The following is a 19,503-nucleotide window of genomic DNA, read 5'->3' on the forward strand; positions in this document are numbered from 1 at the left end:
ATTTCGTAGGACAGATATTACCGTTAAAAGGTATACAGTTGATAGCATTGTGTGGGGTAAGAGCGAGAAACAATGTTTAACAGTTCAATTAACACGACAATTAAATAACAATTGGATAAATTTATACACGTGTTTGTAAAACATATCACGCGAATAAAGTAAAAATTGCATCCAACTACCCTTCATAACGTATAACACTCCAACGTTAATTTCGGATACAAACATGCACACGAATTCGCCCATATACCACTTTTATTTTATGAGCATGTTCAATAGGATTCTCAAAGTTCCGTCATCAACCGAACAGGCCAACGAATAAGATTACGAAAATGAAACAACAAATCTCTATCAGCTATACTGTTTTAGCCAACTACCGTCTAACTGTCTCGAGACTTTAACTGAGCCGCTTTTGCATGGGCTGAGGAACTCAGGCGTACATGCAACCATGAACAAAAACCCACTAAATTCGCAAATTCACCTTCAACGACAGCACCAACTTCTCCCAGCCATTGAACAATAGTTTCACACGCATACGCATATGCATAATGGAATATTTGCTTATACGGGAAGTTACCCAACAGAAATGCCGTTTATGCTATCCAGTCCATAGCACGTGTGCGTTTTGGTATTTACTACTCTTCGGCTGTTGGGAGATGTTACTCATTTTACATTCACATGTGCCTGTGGGCAAGAGATCAATGTGGCCAAAGTATAAAGAGGGTCGAATAATAACGTGTATGTGCACATGTATTTGTTACACACCCCATCTTTGTTCATGTTTACTTCTCTCGATGCGCGGTCGTCCAAAAATGCAAAGTGCCAACCAACAACAGATAACTTAGCACAGGCGTCATAAAGCCATCCTCTCATTTTGATTACCCTGTTGAGAGAATTTAGTACTGTCAGTAATCAGTATTGGTGTGCAATTTCGCTCAACTTGATTCCCACCCCACGCTTAGAGGGGTCAATTTCAATTTTAAGCACTAAACAATAAATATTTATTTATTTATTGATGTTGCAATAGATTATTTCGGAAAATGTCAAACGTGAGTATGGTGGAACGTAAATATGTATACATACTACATATGTATATAGAAAATTTACTTTTTATGGCAAAGGAATGCATGTCCGTATACCAAACGCATTAATTAAAATAATACACAATTAACATACGCACAGTAATAGCTGTATATGTTATATGTACCATTCTAGTAAAGAATGATATGAAAATATTGTGTTATGTATATACATGTGGATGTGCATATGTAATTAGTTTGCTAATTTTGCGAAAATGTTCAGTGTTTACGAGCGCACCACATATTGCAGCATACACTGTATAGCCGCAGTAAACAGAAATTCTGTTGATTTCTTATTCTCTCTCAAATTTTACAGAACATATTTAGCTTTTGTCTCTGCCTCAAGTTCCTATTCTGTTTTTCGCCATTACTGCTTCTTCATTTGTCAGTCAGCGTAGGTATCAACCGACTGAATATCGGCCTTACCTAAGCAGGTCGCGCCGGTCTACATACATACATATATACATTAAAAAAATTCATTTATTTGTGTGTATAAATATGTCTATTCCATATTCACTGCGTCCATTCCAACGTTAAGCAGTGCAATAACCCGTAAAATGAGACCAAAGCACGACACTGAAATAAGAAACTCACACAAAATATTACGGATGCGAGTAAATCCACGAGTGAACTGCTGCTGCCAAGGCGAATTCATATAAGGTGAAGTTACTAAAACGGCTACTTGGTATTTTTTCTTGCTTTTTGATGATTTGAATGTCAAGGTTGTTTTTTTTGTGTTTGTTTACATTTATCAAAATAGTCACATAAAGTTATAAGTCATAAAGCAAACTCTTAAAATATTACCACGGTTGTGAACGCCCGTTTAATTTTGTTGTGATAAATCAGCTCTTCAAACTGTACCTCCATCCGAAATTTTTGCAGTACACAGCATACAAGCACAATTGAAGTAAACTGAAATCAGCTTGTGAATACCCTAATTCTGATTGAAATTTTGGCATACAAACCACCAATTGCCAAAACAACATACATGCAAGTAAATTTTGCTTTGTACTACAGCTATCACCTTGTCTGGATTCGCTTTGGCTGCTACCAAACAGACGTGTGAGTATAAGCACCGTTAAAGAAAGCAAAGCGAAAACAGCAAAATTGTTTTTTTATTCAGGCAGAAGTGCATGCATAGATGTGTTTATATGAATTTTCATGTGAGGTTTTGGTATGTACATACATACATGCATACATATATACATATATGTGGGTACTTCCAATGAGGGCCATTATAGTTGCATGTTCACACTGCTGAACGCCACCACGTAGTAAGTGCTGGATGATTTGGAATTATATGATTTATGTAGCATTACGTACGCAAATTATACGCTATTTTTTATAAATGTGCACGAACATTTCGTGGTCGTACTTCAGAAATAATATTTCAAAGCCTTAGCGAGGTATACTAATTACATATATGCATAACGAGATATATTAGCAGAAAATATTTATATCCCATTATTTTATTGTTACTTTTGATATTATTGATTATTGATATTAAAAGCACATCTTTTCAAATTATATCAAGCGTTAGAAAAGATGTAGGCAGTGCCGACACTACTACAATACTTTACTTAACATTTTTTTATAAATTATTCAGCTATGTATGGGAACACTTTTCATGAGTAAGACAATTTTATTTACAATTTGAGGTACCAAAGGATAAACATATTGTTTGAGAGCAGGGTTTTTGGTTGCTACTAGAAAAAAGTTCTACGAGGAGAATTGTATGATTCCAGCATCGCAGAGAGAGCCTTGAAATTAATGAATTAGACTATAATTTTAATTCCTTGGCCTCGTGAATTCATATTAGCTTATCAGCGCTTTAATTTAAACTCAGCTCATTTTAAAAGCTAAGGTTTTACAAAAATTCAAAACAATTAGTGTTTTTAAAACGTTTTATTTTCTCGATGATAAAATAGCATAATGTGAAAGAGACTCAAAAATTTTCCGTAAATCATAACATTACAAATTATGACAAATTTTAGTATTTGTCCAATCCTTAACAGAAAATCTCAAGTATTTTAAATTTACAATACTCCGATTGCGTATTTTGTATTTTAAATTGAAGAAGGAAGAATATCTAACCCCATATGCATGGAACCCCATATGCATGGAACTTACATTTCAAAAAAGAATTGAAATAAAGTTAATAAAGAAGAATGCACACAGCCAAATTAAAAACTACAATTTTTCACAAAAAAGTTTGTGTACTCTTCAAAAAAGCCCACTAAATATTATTGAGTAGCTGGAAAAGAAAACAAAACAGGAAAATTGCGAATCCAAAATTTCGATGCATTGTGTTTAAAGTATATGTGGATTATTTCTGAATTCGACATTCAATTGAAACTTCTATAGAATCTCCTGTTCGGAACTATTGTACGGGGATGAGGAGTAATAGTTTACAAATAGTTAAGTATACGGCAACTACTAAAAATACATGTATGTGTGTAGTCACATCGAGTACTTCCCATAATATACCCTCTACTCTCTGCCAAACAGGTTCCGACAAATCTACCAGCTATTGTTGTTTTGCGTGTGTGTATGTGTAAAAAGAGAAATCAATATTGTCTCAACACTCAGAGAATAATCAAAGAGCCAACAGCACCAACCAGCAGAAACGTAAACATTATATGGCCACTGCGCGATGAGAATACTCAAAATTAAAAAACTTGTATGTAGTACGTAAGCAATTGTGAAGCGAGGTGATTACCACTACATTAACGTTCACACGACAGCTGTTTTACGCCAGCAACTGTGGGTTATACGAGTATAAAAATCAGATTGTGACGTCTATCACACAACTGGTATTAAAACGCACTTGATGCGCCGTTGCCAATTTTCATACGGGCGGGCGGATGAATGGCGTTCACCGATACTTCTAACCGGCAGATGTGCGGTGTCGTGTGAGCTGCGTTGAATTCGATGAATTCATTGCTAGTGTAATCGCAAGGCCGTCCACTCTTCAGCAATATTGGTCTAATTTTCATTTTCTATCCAAACCTACCTAATTCGTATACAAAAAATTGTACAAATAAATAGAAATTAAGATACTACAAAAAACTACAAACAAAATCGTGAGCAATAATATAACAGCGTAAGTACGTGTGCATAGCCATAGGTATGTAAGTACATACTACATGCATACAAGCAGACGTACTAAATGAATGACATGAGAAATGTTCGGAGGAAGTTCCAAACAAAGCATTTCGAAATTCCATCGAACTGCCCGTCGCCAGCCACGCGTAATCACAGTACATCAACATGTTTATATAAACATGCATATACACATGTACGAAGTAGATGTAAATAGGTAGATGGAATCATCACCTGCTCTGCGCTTTACCCGCTTTTTACCTCACTTTCTTCCTTATGCTCTTCCTCAACCATCCTTTCATTACGCATCTCGGGCATTCAACTTTTTCGTTTTTCTCATGACTGCATTTATTAAATTATTTTTGCCGATGTTATATTCGCATATTTGCTTTATATCTGTGCATAAAGAATATTTTAACAAAATAACAAAACGGAGAAAGTGTTTCGAAACATTGCTGTTTGAACACGAAGCAAATGAAAAATATGCACATAAATGGTATACATATATGCATGCATAAGTACGTATGTACAATATTATGGTCCATTAGTATATACGTATATATGTATGTATAATTCAAATGGTGACCTCGGTCGGTGACATCTACATTTTCCGCGGTATTTTTTCTAATTCAAAAAACCGTATGCCACCGTCAAATTGTCAATATAAAGTTGTACTGTGTAGGAACATGCTCATAATAATCATAATATTAAAAAACATTTAATATTTTATGATTTTAAAATAAAAAAATTGATTAAAACTATATATTACTTACCGGCAACTTTCAACAATTCCGCATCTACCAATTCGCTAAGGTCTGGCTCTTCCCCGTACCAAAATATCCATAATTCTTTGGCGGCGGCCAACGAAAGTGGGGGATGTACTTTCGATGAGCTAATCTCAAAAAGCGCATTAGGATCGGAATTCTCCTGCTTGGTGGATTGTATGCGTCGCCACACACAAAGAATGTCAGCTTGCATGCATCGTGAATAGGAGCGCAGGATGGGATCATCCAAAGGATCACTCGACACATTTACTCGTTCGCCATTAACGAACTTACGCCATTTAATACCGCATAAATCAGTCTGAAATTGGGGGAAAAATATTAGTAAATAAACCTTAATAGTTATTAATTAAGTCTTAATGTACAAATCAAACCCCTCATCAGCAAAAAGGGGAAATATTGAATCACCATAAATTATATTTTGTGTAGGAAGGTGTCATTAAAGGTGTAATAAGAATGTCTTCTTACTCTCTTGCGCTATAAATTAATTTCCAAAAGCGTGTGACTATCCCGTGCAAAAAAATTCCAAATGAGTTTTTAATTGGAATAATTTCTGTTAAACCTTTGGGCAGATTGCGTGTGCGAAATGTACATAATTCTACTATTTATTATTTAATATAATATATAATACATATTTTATATGTATTTAAATATTATGTTTAAGAAAAGATTGGCTATTTTTTACAGTTCTTTATTAAGTAAGGAGCACAGAAAGCTCAGAAAGTTCTGAAAACGTAAGTGATACGTCTTTTAAATTTTGAGACCAAATTTCGTTGGACGTGCTATACACGTCCAAATAGCGCAAGAGATTAACTATTTTCGGGGTATATGTTATGCCCTTGAGCATGTATGTATGTATATATGTTAATGGAGTGATACAATCAGAGAGGACATAGAGGGTATTTCCGTCCACAAAATGTTCTATGCCTTATAAGTTACTTTACGACTCTTTTGTGCGACCAAAAGGAGAGGTTTCAACATCAACAGATAACTGATGAAGGAAAGAATAATGAGGTGGCGCCTGTCGTGGTACCGTTACTTTGCTCTGAGCGAATTTGACAATGAGTGACGTCATATTAGCACAACTGATTTAGCATTTTTTTGTTTTTTAGTCTCGGAATTTTCGATCTTTCTTCATGACATTTTTAGCCTGTTCTAATTAAAATGTTGTGTTTATAATTTTGTAGAACATATTACATTTTTTAAAAATTAGTTCATTAATTAAATTACTTAAAGAACTTTGTATGCGTGAGAAATTGTCTTTAAAATGTGCCGTTTTTCAATAAATTTATTATGGTTATAAACAATTTAATTGATGAGTTTTTAGTTAAGAAACTCTTTTGTCAAGATAACGACCTTTTGCTACATTTAAGGTTAAGTAAATATAAGGCTATGAAGGCTATGTCCCACAAAGGATCGAGGACTCGAAGAACCGATTACACCACTATAGTTTTAATTCGCATTCAGTACACTTAAACGCTTTTTAAAATGCGTAAAAAGGTTTTCAATGTTAAGAAGAGTTGAGAAGATTTAAAATTCTTGCATAACCATAAAAGGAGCAAAAAATTAAATTTGCACTTTCAAAATATCAAACTTTATAATTCATATTTTTTATGAAAGTTAGTTGATACTTTCATTAGCGCTAAAATGTTCTCAGAGTGACCTTTTTTAACATTATTTTGTTTAATAATACAGTTTTTTTAGCTTACCGTTTCAGTAGCTTTAAATAAAAAAAAACAGAAACAAACACCAAACATAAAATTTATCGCATTTTGGGTATAAAAAAGCACTAAATTTATTGCAAAGAGCAAACGGTTAGCAACACTGCACAACTCTGCTAATGTGACGTCACACACTCTCTGATCGGCGCAATCTTGTTTCTATCATACTTAGATTTATACAGATGTGAAAAACTAGAAGAAAACTGGAGAAAGTGAAAATTACAGCATGTGGGCTTGGGAAGAATACTATAGGTATCAAATTGTAAAGATTATTTTTCCAAAGTAGGTTGGGAGATGATTAAAAAGCAAACAGATTTTTTTAAAAATGCCAAAATTAAAGTCCTGAAATATTTTGAGATAAAAAAGGCAAGTAATCAATGCGCTATATGATTATAAATAGAAACGAATATTGATACATGAACGTGAGTGGTCAGTGGTACAAACCGGAATCAAGTCAGGAGACATCCTTTCAACAACAATATTTAATGCTTTGTCGTGCTATAAACGTGTTGTACGCTAACTTTAAGAGGCACATATTCCACACAAGGACGAATTGGCTTAAAATAAATCAACAAAAAATTAAATACACCCAACTGTCTTTTTGAACGATTTTGAAATAACACGGTTCACTAAAAAAATTTTTCACGAAATTCCCATTCTTGCACAAGTCTCAAAACAAAAAATTGCTTGTGGTCAATCTTCGAAAACAAAAAAATTTACAAATTTTTCGCTGAGTCGCCCGATTGATGTAAAGCTAGTTATAGTATGACACTTCGATTTTTACAGTAATGCATATACAACAGAAAACACCACCATTTTTATCATCCATATCACTGAACCCACCACAGAGTTCGAAGGCTATCGCGTTTTCGTAGATTTTTCAAAAAATTTGCTACAATGTATTTTTGTTATGGAAGAAAAGTCTCAAAAGAAAATTTAGTGTTTCTTTTAAAACACAAAAAAACAACTTCTTATTATCTGTAAAGCTATTTCTATGAGTATAGGTTTTTATAGACACACGCTTGCAGTAAAGCAAAATAAAGATAACAGTAAGAAATTGATAAATTTGGTCCGTACAGGGCTTTATTTACCCGCTAACATTTTCGTGAAATTCAATTTAGGCGTGTTTTTATTCGATCTCTTTATTATTTATGTCGGATCTAAATGAGCAAATCGCATTTACCTAAAAATGGATGTGGCCACGTCAACTTTTCAACATTTTTCCTTCATAGTTTTTTTATTAGATATCACGCTTTAATTTTTTTGGAAATTGTGGTGGTGCCGTTGTTATTGACCAATTTCATAGTTTTCAACACCAAACTATCTCGGATACAGAGTAATAAGTATATCAAGTTTCATTGAAATTAATTAATTTTTACTTAATATATGGTGCGCACGGACGGAAAAAACGAACAGGCATGATTAAATCGACTCCACTCATCATTCTAAGCATTTTAATATACAATACATATATGTATATGTCTCGATTCCTTTATGCTAGTATATTACGTGAACCGTTTGAAAATACCGTATATGCATATGATATGTACAATATGTCGAATATGCCCCTAAATGCAGTAGCGGGTCACCGATTACCTTTGCGTATATTTCTGGTTTGTTCTTCACGTACTGTTCGTCCATTTTCTTGAGAAATAATCAGTATAATGCCACAAGCGTTGAAAAAAAAACGATGTGGAGGGATGGTCCCCCTACTAAAACTGATAGCGCCACCCTTTGGAAGTTTTAGTATTTAAGTAATTTATTGTTAATGTTTGTAGTTTAGCGAAAAGTTAGTGTTGCCAGACACAACGGCTGCGCTCCAAAAGAATAAACCTCGTCAGTTCAACTCCGGCTGCGCAATCCACAGTATTTTTACGTTTTTTAAACCATTAAACTAAAAATTGAAACGTAATATGGATGTGTGTAGTAGGAGGCACGATAACCTCCATCCGCATCCCCATCATCAACTTTGAAATTAAATATTTAATTTTTATTCGTATTTTTATTTTCATTTTCATTTGCAGGACTATATAGTTTAAATTCCTATGAATTCTTATCATCGTTTAAGCTTGGAAAGTGATGATATTGATAAATACTTTTACATTTAATTTTCATTGTAATAATTTGAATACAAGTAAAACATGCGCGTGACTGCATATTTTAAGAATTCAAGTGAAGTTTAGAAGAAAATATAATATTGTAGAATTGGGCAAACTATAGTGAAGTTACTGAAGGCATTTCGAAGGCAGATAATTGCAAAACTTTTATTTCCAGAGCAAAGTAACGAATCGTCTTTTCTTGTTAACATATGAAGAAACCAAAGTTGATCCAAGACTATGATTGAATGCGAATTCGGAATAATATAGTGGCTTATTTCTCAATTGAAGCAATAATGGTGAGATTACTTCTCTATTCTTTCTGAGAGTTCCAACTGTCGTCAATTGTCGCTACTTCTAAGAAGCTGCCAAACGAAGTGAAGTAAAAAAGATATCACGAGTCACATTTGAGCCTTTCCGTAAGCTGCTAAACAACCCTCTCACTTTGGTACACAATTTGCTACTCCGCCCAATATGCACATCATTCGCGTAAACATAAAATGTATTTGAATCACATAAAACCCAATGTTTTTCCATGCTCATACAGTTTAGAGGGGGTATACTGAATGAACGGGCAGAAACTTCTCATCGAGTCACGTTTTATTGGTGATTTGTCAAATATATTTCGTACAGGGCCTTAATTTATCTCGAACTCGGAAAGTGGCTCTTTCTTCTTGATCTTCGAAAAGTATGCATTGATTATTTCTTTGAACCTTTTCAAAGACATTGTCGCTTTGAATATTAGCGTTTCTGTGTTTTCCATCCATAATTCAGTAAGATGTTAACATTACACATCGGAAAGCAGCAAAATACCATAATAGGCATGAATAGTATGAATGTCGATATTATTCCTTTCTTCTCCATAATTACGCTCACCGTTAAAGTTCGTCAAATCAACCACAACTGATAATGGATCTACACAGGATAGCAATGCTAATACAGTTGGACCTATTAACCCTGGATTACTAAACATTCGTCTACTAGACTACGCACGCCACGTCTACAGTTTTGCGAATTCGACATATTCCCGTCACACCACCTCACTAACAGAACATTCATAAATAGTTAAATAGAAATAATATAATAAATAATAAATATATATCAAATATATATACATATATATGATCAAACGGAGAATCACTCTTGCTAATAAGTGTTACTATGGGCTAAGTAAGCAATTGAGTAGTCGAGCCCTCTCTCGCATGAACAAACTGACACTTTACAGGACGCTCATCATACCCGTGTTGCTTTATGGCGCAGAGGCATGAGTAGTGTCACAAAGCGATGCAGCCGCTCTTGGGGTGTTCGAGAGAAAAGTTCTTCGTAAGATCTTCGGTCCTGTGCGCGTTGGCGAAGACTACCGTTCAAGAATGAACCACGAGCTGTATGAGCTCAACGCCGACATTGACGTAGTGCAACGCATCGCCATCCAACGCCTGCGTTGGCTAGGGCATGTCGTGCGTATGGATGAAGAAGCTCCAGCAAAGAAGGTGTTGGAGGGCGAAGTCCAAGCGAGCCGACGCAGAGGAAGACCAATGCTCTGGTGGAAAGACCAGGTGGAGGAAACCCTATGCTCGCTTGGTATACAGAATTGGAGGAGGCGCGCGCGGAGCAGAGGCGCCTGGAGAGAGCTAGTGAGGTCGGCCGTAACTCGGTAACGGGTTGTTATGGCCACCTAAGTAAGTAAGTAAATATATAACTGGTGCCTACACTTCTGTTAGGCGTTTGGCCGAGCTCCCTCTGCTATTTGTGGCATGTGTCTTGATGTTGCTCGACAGTTTTGAGCCGCTCCGAACAGCAGATATTTTTTATGAGGAGCTTTATCATGACAAAAATATACTCGGACAACTAATTATAATTCTGAAATTTTTTCAATATTTAGGTATTGCCTGAAAATATTAGTTAATTTCCACCATTAAATACGGAATTATCATTATAATTCATATTCGTCGCGCGTATCAAGTTTTAATTGTCATTATTCTTTTATAATCCAGTTGTTGTTGTATCAGCAACACTAACACCTGTCAGTGTAGTGTAAATTACCGGTCGTCTTCGTCTAGCTCAGTGATTCCCAAAGTGGTCTATATTGACCCCTGGGGGTCTATGACAACCTGCAAGGGGTCTGCGTCAGCGAAAAAAAAATTTGGGGGTCAATGAAATGAAAATGGGGGTCCGCGATAGTGGATCTCAACACATACACTGATAGTACCTATTTATTTACATCATACTATCTTATAATATCAAAATATATATCCATTATGTTATTTTATTTATAGTTTATTTTCTGTTACGTATATTTTACATAACAGATACAAAATTTTATTTTGAGTAGTTTTAATTTAAATTCAATTAATATTCAATTAATAAATGCATAAATTAACATGTGTTTTTACTTTAAGTTTTTAGCACTAAACTTCACTACAGTTAGAAATTTACAGGAAATCAATATCAGGTAAGTAGGGGGTCTACCCAACACGGAAAAACATGGCAAGGGGTCTACGACACAAAAAAGTTTGGGGAACTCTGGTCTAGCTCATTCGACGGGCTGGGTCCAGGAGAGGGGTGTTAGATGAGTGGGTTTGCATGTGGAAAGGTGGTTAGTGTCGCCGGGCTGCCTTCATATGTCGGACATATGTTTAGTATGTCGGGGTGAATTCTGGATAAGTAGTTGTTTAACCTGCTACAATTGCTAGAACGTACAATAATTGTGCCGCGGTTACGCAGGTCTCTGTGTAGCTGAAGCTCTTCATCTGCTGTAGGTGGTGGTTGCACTCCGATTACGGCATTCGGGGGTCGGGAGCTTAAGAAGGAGGTAAGGGTCTCGCGATGAATGTCGGGAGTTTGCTATCATAGACTGACAAATTTTAATTACATGCACATATGTAGCATTTTTTTTTATTGACAAACTGTGGTAACGATAAATTTTGTTGTTGTTGTTCTTTTTGTAGCATAAACATTCTCCATGCACGTAAGGGGAATGCTGCCGGAGAGACAGCTTTTGGCCGGATATAAATCCGGATCGTTCCGATAACGTAGAGCCGACTGTCGTCGGAACGCGAAATGCGATCCCGATCGTCGGTTCTACTCTTTCGGAACGACTGAAATGTTTTACGATGTTATAAAAACAAAAACGCAGATTTGACCCATATACCTTTCACATCGTAAACAAATCTCAGAAATATATCATTTAGAGACACCTAAACTACCTATAAGTTAAAAAATTCACCACAGCTCATCTTGTACTTTAAAACTCACGCATAACTTAGTGTTTGTGTTGAAACTAATTTAAAATACCTATAAAATCCTAATCAGTACTACGAAAAATGGAAAAATGTACATATGCTGATACTTTTCTGTATGTATATATTTATGAACATGTAGACAAAAGATTTCACACACCATATTTTTTCATATCAGCGACGTAAACTCAATTCACAGTTGTGGATTAAGGCGTAGACGATTAGGCTGGACAAGTTTAGCAATTAATTTAATTGTAGACACCTCAATACTATACTAAGTTTCTATAATAAATATGTATGAATGAAACTTATTTTACATTTTTAACTTCACAGCCCTACTCGAATTAATAACTGGAAATGGGTTGGTGCCTCTAACTAAATTGTAAAACTTTAAATAAAATAACACAAAACTAAAATAACGACAAAAGCAAAAATGTATCTGATACTTGAAAATTAAGAGCGAAGTTGTGGGAATTGTTGAGTAGAACAAAAATGACGCAAAGAAAATGCCACAATAATGAAAACGAGAAAGACAACACACAATTTAATCATCCATACTGAAAGAGCATAACGGCCAAAAAATATACTTTTTACGTTTTTAGTAGATACAAGAGAAGAAAAACAACAAGAAACAGAACGCTAACATATCTATACCTTGAAATGAGAACGAGTGTGCATTGAAAACGAAAACATGACCAAAGCGGCGAAAGAATGTAGAACATGCGAACAGTTGCTGGGAAATACTTAGCGGGACAAACGTAAAGAATTTGCAATTCACAATGTTCGTGGTGATAAACCGCATACATATAGGCATATCTATGTACATATGTACCCATGTAAGCAGCTACTTACCGAAGTCAACAAAACACCAGCACCAATTAGGAATAAAATTGTTGTCATTTGTTATTTGCTTTGACTTTGGAAATGAGCAGACACACATACATGCATGCATAAACACAATAAATAAAAAATGTGTGTGAGCAAAATATACATGAGAGAGATTCTGCAGCAGCGGAGCTGACATATATGGTATATCACTACGCTAGTGGCTACCGGCGGCGGTCACAAGTGAAGATTACAAACATTTATATATTAATAAATGTGTACCAATACAATGTAGTAGGTTAAAACTTCCACTATTTATAAGAACGCTCATTAGACAAAATATGCGCCAGCCCCTAAGATATTTATGATACTCAATCAACGTGGCCTCTAACATCAAACTCCAATTGATAACACTTATTTGAGAAATTCACAAGTCTTATCTTATATCGTAAATTGGGAGGTTTTGTGCGTTTAAGAATAATAATATGTATTCTATAATGGTAAATCATATATGTATAATACCTATATTCCAAATTAAGCAAACAATGCCATTATAGAGGGAAATTTATAAGATCCTACTTGCATTACTCATCAAAAGCAAGCCCATTAAATATTGCGAAATTCATATAAAATCTGTTTATGAGAGAGTCAATTTCCTTCATGGCCTGAAGCGAGGACTTAGAAATTCAATACGAACTAGCGAAAATATTGCAAGATTTAGAAAAAGTATATTAACATGAAAACAATTCAAAGGCTAGATTTTGGATACCACGAGTTTAGATTATCGAGCTCTGTATGAAGTTCAATCACGTCAGCTCTATTCGTTGACATCGAAAATATTTTTAAATCACAGCCATATAAAACAAAGTTGGGGAAAGAGAAATAGAAACTAATTTGGTTTATGAACAAAGCAAAGGTCGAAAATACTCCCTTGTGGAACGCCCGAGGTGGTAACAAAAATATCAGCAAGTATTTATTATGTAATGACGTGTACATGAAATTATTTTTCTGTAATTTCGTCGCACTAAATCCATGAATTCATATACAAGGCTTGCAAGTGTAATAAAAACTATCTATGTCAAACAAAGTAGAACAAAATTTATTTTTCCGAACAACCACATTGGGTGACCAACTTGGCAGGGTTTGGCCCTACAGGTGCCAATAACATTGCATGTAATATTTATGCGGATTGAAATCCAGTTATACTGTTCTGATTATTACATTTATATTTTCTAAATATTCAGTTTTGCTTATCGTTTTCTAACCGTTACTTATCGTCTGTAACGTCTCCAAAAACGGTTTATGTCTCCATAGTGGCAAATCGGTAGATCATTAATTGATTCTTATTTCCACCTTCAATCATGCAAAGTGGCCAGGGAATAATCGTTTGCCTGAAAATAAAAAGGGAAAAACTAAGATCATAAATATTCATTAAGTACTCTTTCTGAATTTACTCTCGCCAATATTGTTAGTACTACTTGGGGAGGTCCGAGTGGTACTTCAGTTCACCCTGACAATATTGGCTATCTTTCAGGAACCAGCGCAGCTGCAAAGACGCGCGATCTTGATTGGCAAACGGTATGGTGACGTAAAAAAAAACAAATTTCCGCACTTCCGCCAATTTATGGAAACCTTATGCAAAGGATAAAGCCAAATTATTGGGATCAACACGTAGTCCTTGGCTCCTCTGCTCATGGGGCTTAATATCTAATACAACACGCGCGGAATTCCACTCGTTGCCTGGAATTTCTTACGGAAGCGCTTGAAGACGGGGTTTCGTCTAAAAACACAAAAATTTCATATATAGGGTTTTATACTGGACAAAGTTTACTTACCTGCATGATTTTGTCAAAGATCAAGTATCGAAAATTTCTCAACCAGCGAATTAATTAAATCGTGAAACCACCGTTACATTTGAAATATGGCTTAACGAACAAAAGCCATTCGTTTTAAAAACAAATAAATACAATAAATTAGTCCTTACCCCATACCCCATCAAGAAACCAAAGGGGGCGAAACCAAAGTGAATGTGTAATTGTCATTAATATACCCATTCATGCCTACTTGGCTTTAGATTGTTTTATTTTGACCCCCACAGTTTTTGTACAAAATTTGTTTTATTCATCAAAGTAATTTCCATCAAGAACAATGCAATCATTCCAGCGCCGCTCTAACATTTCAATACCACTTTTGTAGAGCGATTTATCTTTCGCCTCAAAATAGGCCTCAGTTTCAGCGATAACCTCTTCATTCGAGCAAAATTCCTTACCGGCGAGCATTTTTTAAGTCTACGAATATGGTTGATGTGGGAGCAATTCAAAGTTCAATTCATAAAGTTTTGCCATTGTTTTGATTGACTTGTGATTCACTTGTTTTTGGTCAACAGTGAGCAAACGCGCCACCCACTTTCAACAGAGCTTCCTCATAGTCAAATGCTCATGCAATATAAAGCCAACACGTTGTTTTGATATCTCTACAATGTCAGGTATCTCACGCAACTTCACTTGTCGATCATACAAAACGATTTTGTGGTTTTTTTGATGTTTTCTGGTGTTACCGCCCCGTTGTATATCTACGATCACGTTTGAAGACAGCAAACCATTGTTTTATTGTTGTTTCTTATGGAGCGGAGTCCCCATAACACTTTTCAAGTCATTGCTTCAGTCGAACGTATTTTTGCACATCAAGAAACAGTGTATAATTAAAACACGAAATTTTTTTTTGATCCATTGTGTTGAGAATAACAAAAGTAGTGTGACTCTTAGCACAATAACTCACGAACTAATAAAAATAATATCAAAAAATGTTAACAGCTGTCTTTTTAAGGTTAGTACTAACTGAAAAAGAGGGGAATGCAATAAAACTAATGCCTTCTATGTGTTAGGCTCGGAACTTTTCCGGGCTGAGCTTTCCTTTTCTACCACGATATATTTGCTTATAATGTCTAAGTGCGTGGACCGAATTTAAAAATTATAACACGCAAATGTAGTCACTATATCAGCCTTTTGATTTATATTACTTTTTATAAATTAAAATTAAGATTTAATAGCAATATTTAACGTTAAAAATGCACCTTTTTTGCATAAGCTTGAAAAAATGCCCTATTACAGACGCTTATTTCACTTAAATACAAACACAGAAAAGTAACGAATTCACTTATAAACACTCTTTATTAATTGAAGATTTTATTTAAAGCTATTTTCACTAAATAATACTACAAATTCTATTAGAATTTTATTATTACAAATGTTCTTCTGAACGTTTGTAATGCCGTGCAGAATAAATGTGAGGAGCGAACTGTCAAACAAACGATGAGAGAGAGAAGAACAAAGCGAAATGAGAAAACCCAGTCAACATAAAGGGAATAACTCTTATATTATTATCGCGCGATTTTTAGTCCAAATTTTCGCCTGCGGCGCTTTTTTGCTTTCAAATATACATACATATACAAAAACAAATATTTTTACAAATACTGAAAATTTGAAATAAAAATCGCGCGATTTTTAGTCCAAATTTTCGCCTGCGGCGCTTTCTTGCTTTCAAATATACATATATATTACAAAAACAAATATTTTTACAAATACAGAAAATTTGGAATAAAAATCGCGCGATTTTTAGTCCAAATTTTCGACTGCGGCGCTTTTTTGCTTTCAAATATACATACATATTACAAAAACAAATATTTTTACAAACACTGAAAATTTGGAAAAAAAATCGCGCGATTTTTAGTCCAAATTTTCGCCTGCGGCGCTTTTTTGCTTTCAAATATACATATATATTACAAAAACAAATATTTTTACAAATACAGAAAATTTGGAATAAAAATCGCGCGATTTTTAGTCCAAATTTTCGCCTGCGGCGCTTTTTTGCTTTCAAATATACATACATATTACAAAAACAAATATTTTTACAAACACTGAAAATTTGGAAAAAAAATCGCGCGATTTTTAGTCCAAATTTTCGCCTGCGGCGCTTTTTTGCTTTCAAATATACATATATATTACAAAAACAAATATTTTTACAAATACAGAAAATTTGGAATAAAAATCGCGCGATTTTTAGTCCAAATTTTCGACTGCGGCGCTTTTTTGCTTTCAAATATATGTACATACATATTACAAAAACAAATATTTTTACAAACACTGAAAATTTGGAAAAAAATCGCCTAAATTTTCGCCATCGGCACTCATAACTTTTACGATAAAACAACATTTTCATAAGTGCTATGAATTATAAAACCTAAGTTAAATGCTTGCTGGGTTGTCGACTGCTGTATTCTCTTCTCTTCAACTGTATTTCAGTACAAACTGCAAATGTGGTCGAAAAAAACCTAATTTTTAAACTTCTCCTGGGGGTTCTATAGGGACCCTAGGAGGTTGGGACTTTCACAGTTATAATGGTGTGACCTTGCTCTTTCTAATGGGCGTGGTGGGTGGTGCCACGCCCCCTCCCCCTCCGCCCCCCATTCAAATATATCGTGGTAGTAAAGGAAAGTTTTTTCCTTTTCCGCTCATGTATTTGTGATTCCATTTTAGAATTGGCAATGAATTAAAGCAATAAAAGTAATTAAGGAACGTTTATTTCTGAAATTTATAAAACATTTCATATCCCCAGCCGTTTTGTTTAAATTAAAATTTGTCAAATTCACCTAATATCATAGAAGAAATATTAAACACGTACCCCAATGTGCTATGTGTTAACCATAAAATAAGTAAAAATTGTATTGTGTAAATTCATATATGAAAACTCACCAGGGCAAAGAAGTTTGTGTGGCAATCCTCCAAACTAGCGCCGTTGGTCTGATGATTTTGATGCGTCATAGTTCATGTATTTTTTTTACACAACAGCTCCTCATTTTCTCAATTATCGTTGATAATAAGCAATTCGCGCTTCAGCAATATACTGCAATTGAATTAAGCACTGCACAAAGCAAGACAAAAGCTTCGCGGCCTCTGTGTTGCAACCAAATATTTCTATTCTTGCTACTGTGACTACGTCATTGACGGCGTCTGTTGTTTATATTAGTTAGTGTTACATATGATGACCTGTCGATGTGTTATCTTTCATAGTATTCTGTTTTGTTGGATCTGTAGCCATTGATCGCATAAATGTGAACAAATTGATAAATAATACAAGACACACACGTTTAACAAGCTGGGACGTACAGGTAAAACTTAGGAATTCCCCTTACATCGCCGTTTATTTTTTCATCACTACTGATTTTCTGTTCACAGTATGTATTTATTATTTTCGCTAGTAAAATTGCTATATTTATAATTATTTACTTATTTCTACACCTTGCTTTCCACTATTTTCTTTATGCAATTAGTTAAACATTTTCTTTGGTTTTTCATGCACTTATTTCACTTTAATTTTCTTTTTATTGTGCTTTATTTGGCAATGCACTTTCATCGCTATACTGGATAGAGATTCCGATTCGAATTAACATTCGGATTCAGGTAAATCAAATTCGAAATTACCAACCAACCACAATTTAACTAACACCGGTGCAGTTAGTACAATCACACACTACAATTCTGACGACTACTAAGATCGGCTACTGTGGCTGCGATGTCTCACCAACACAAGTAAACACCGTTCTGCGACAATGAAATTTGTGCTCTTCGAAGTTTTTGCGCGAGTTTTGCCACTGCTGATGACAACTCATGCAACAACACCACCGTCAACGATAAACAGTGCAAAGGAACGGACTACTAACTAAACGAGCAAACGAATAAGCGGCCAACAAAAGAGCGAACGAGTGAACGGTGCGAGTACCGCCGACGTTACTATAGATAGAAAGAACAGCAGCGCGCATTGTAGGAACACAACTTTGTAAGTATATATTTTTTTCTCTTTTTTCTTGTCCACTGTAGTGAAGGGTAGCACTAATACTACGGTTTCCGTCACGGCAGTCACTACTAATACCGATTCCAATCAAACTTTTGCTGTTTTGCTACGACGCAACATATTGAGAGGAGAGCGAATCGTGATGAAAGTCGATGGTCGCTGCCTGAATGACTGGTTGCTTTGCTTGTGGTTCACCGTTTGTTGCTGGCTTTTTTTTTAATCGTTGATGTTGATGTAGACAAAATATAAAATAATAGATAGGTTGTAAGTAGTTTATTAAATTTTCCACCGCACTTATATAGATATTTTTCTTTATTTATTACAATTCACGACGAATTTTGTGTAAGTTTGGGTTTGTTTGCTTTTAGAATTTTAATTTTCGGCTAATTGCATACCTGGTAAATATACAGTATTTATTAAATTATTTTCATTACACTCTTCAATACTCGAATACTTTCACTAAAAATGCAACAGCATTTGCAATTCCTCATATTGTAATGCAGCCAATGAACAGATGTGCACTTTTATTTCCCCTTTCGCATAAATGAATATATACGTATACATACATATGTACATATGCAAGTGTGTATAAACGTGGAATCTTTATATTTATCCAGTATTGCTAGAACCGTGGTACTTTTATACAATAAAAATGCCCGTAATAATGTGCGGAAGTGCATAATAACTTATTTTCCGATAAAAAAACAAAAACAAATAAAAACAACTAATTTGGGATTTTAGATATATGTACATATATGTAAATATACAAATTGACTTATATGACACAAAAAATCTATAAGCACGGAACTCAT

General features: G+C 34.8%; 1 protein-coding gene across 13 annotated transcripts in view; it reads right to left on the reverse strand.

Annotated features, from left to right (window-relative positions):
* Window positions 1-19,503, reverse strand: part of LOC129240545 (mediator of RNA polymerase II transcription subunit 13) — a 58,353-nt gene that overhangs the window by 35,409 nt on the left and 3,441 nt on the right. For 3 of the 13 annotated variants that reach the window (XM_054876410.1, XM_054876408.1, XM_054876412.1), the window contains exons 2-3: window positions 17,593-19,086; window positions 4,952-5,261 (exon numbers count right to left, since the gene is read on the reverse strand). In XM_054876410.1, coding sequence (XP_054732385.1) covers window positions 4,952-5,261; window positions 17,593-17,661 — 379 coding nt within the window. In that variant the 5' untranslated portion in view covers window positions 17,662-19,086. Of the gene's footprint in view, window positions 1-4,951; window positions 5,262-17,592; window positions 19,087-19,145; window positions 19,312-19,503 lie in introns of those variants that run through there. The other 10 variants (XM_054876416.1, XM_054876414.1, XM_054876413.1 and 7 more) reach the window with 4 other exon arrangements.

The sequence above is a fragment of the Anastrepha obliqua genome, chromosome 3 (assembly GCF_027943255.1).
Source record: "Anastrepha obliqua isolate idAnaObli1 chromosome 3, idAnaObli1_1.0, whole genome shotgun sequence".
NCBI classification, from domain to species: Eukaryota; Metazoa; Arthropoda; class Insecta; order Diptera; family Tephritidae; genus Anastrepha; species Anastrepha obliqua.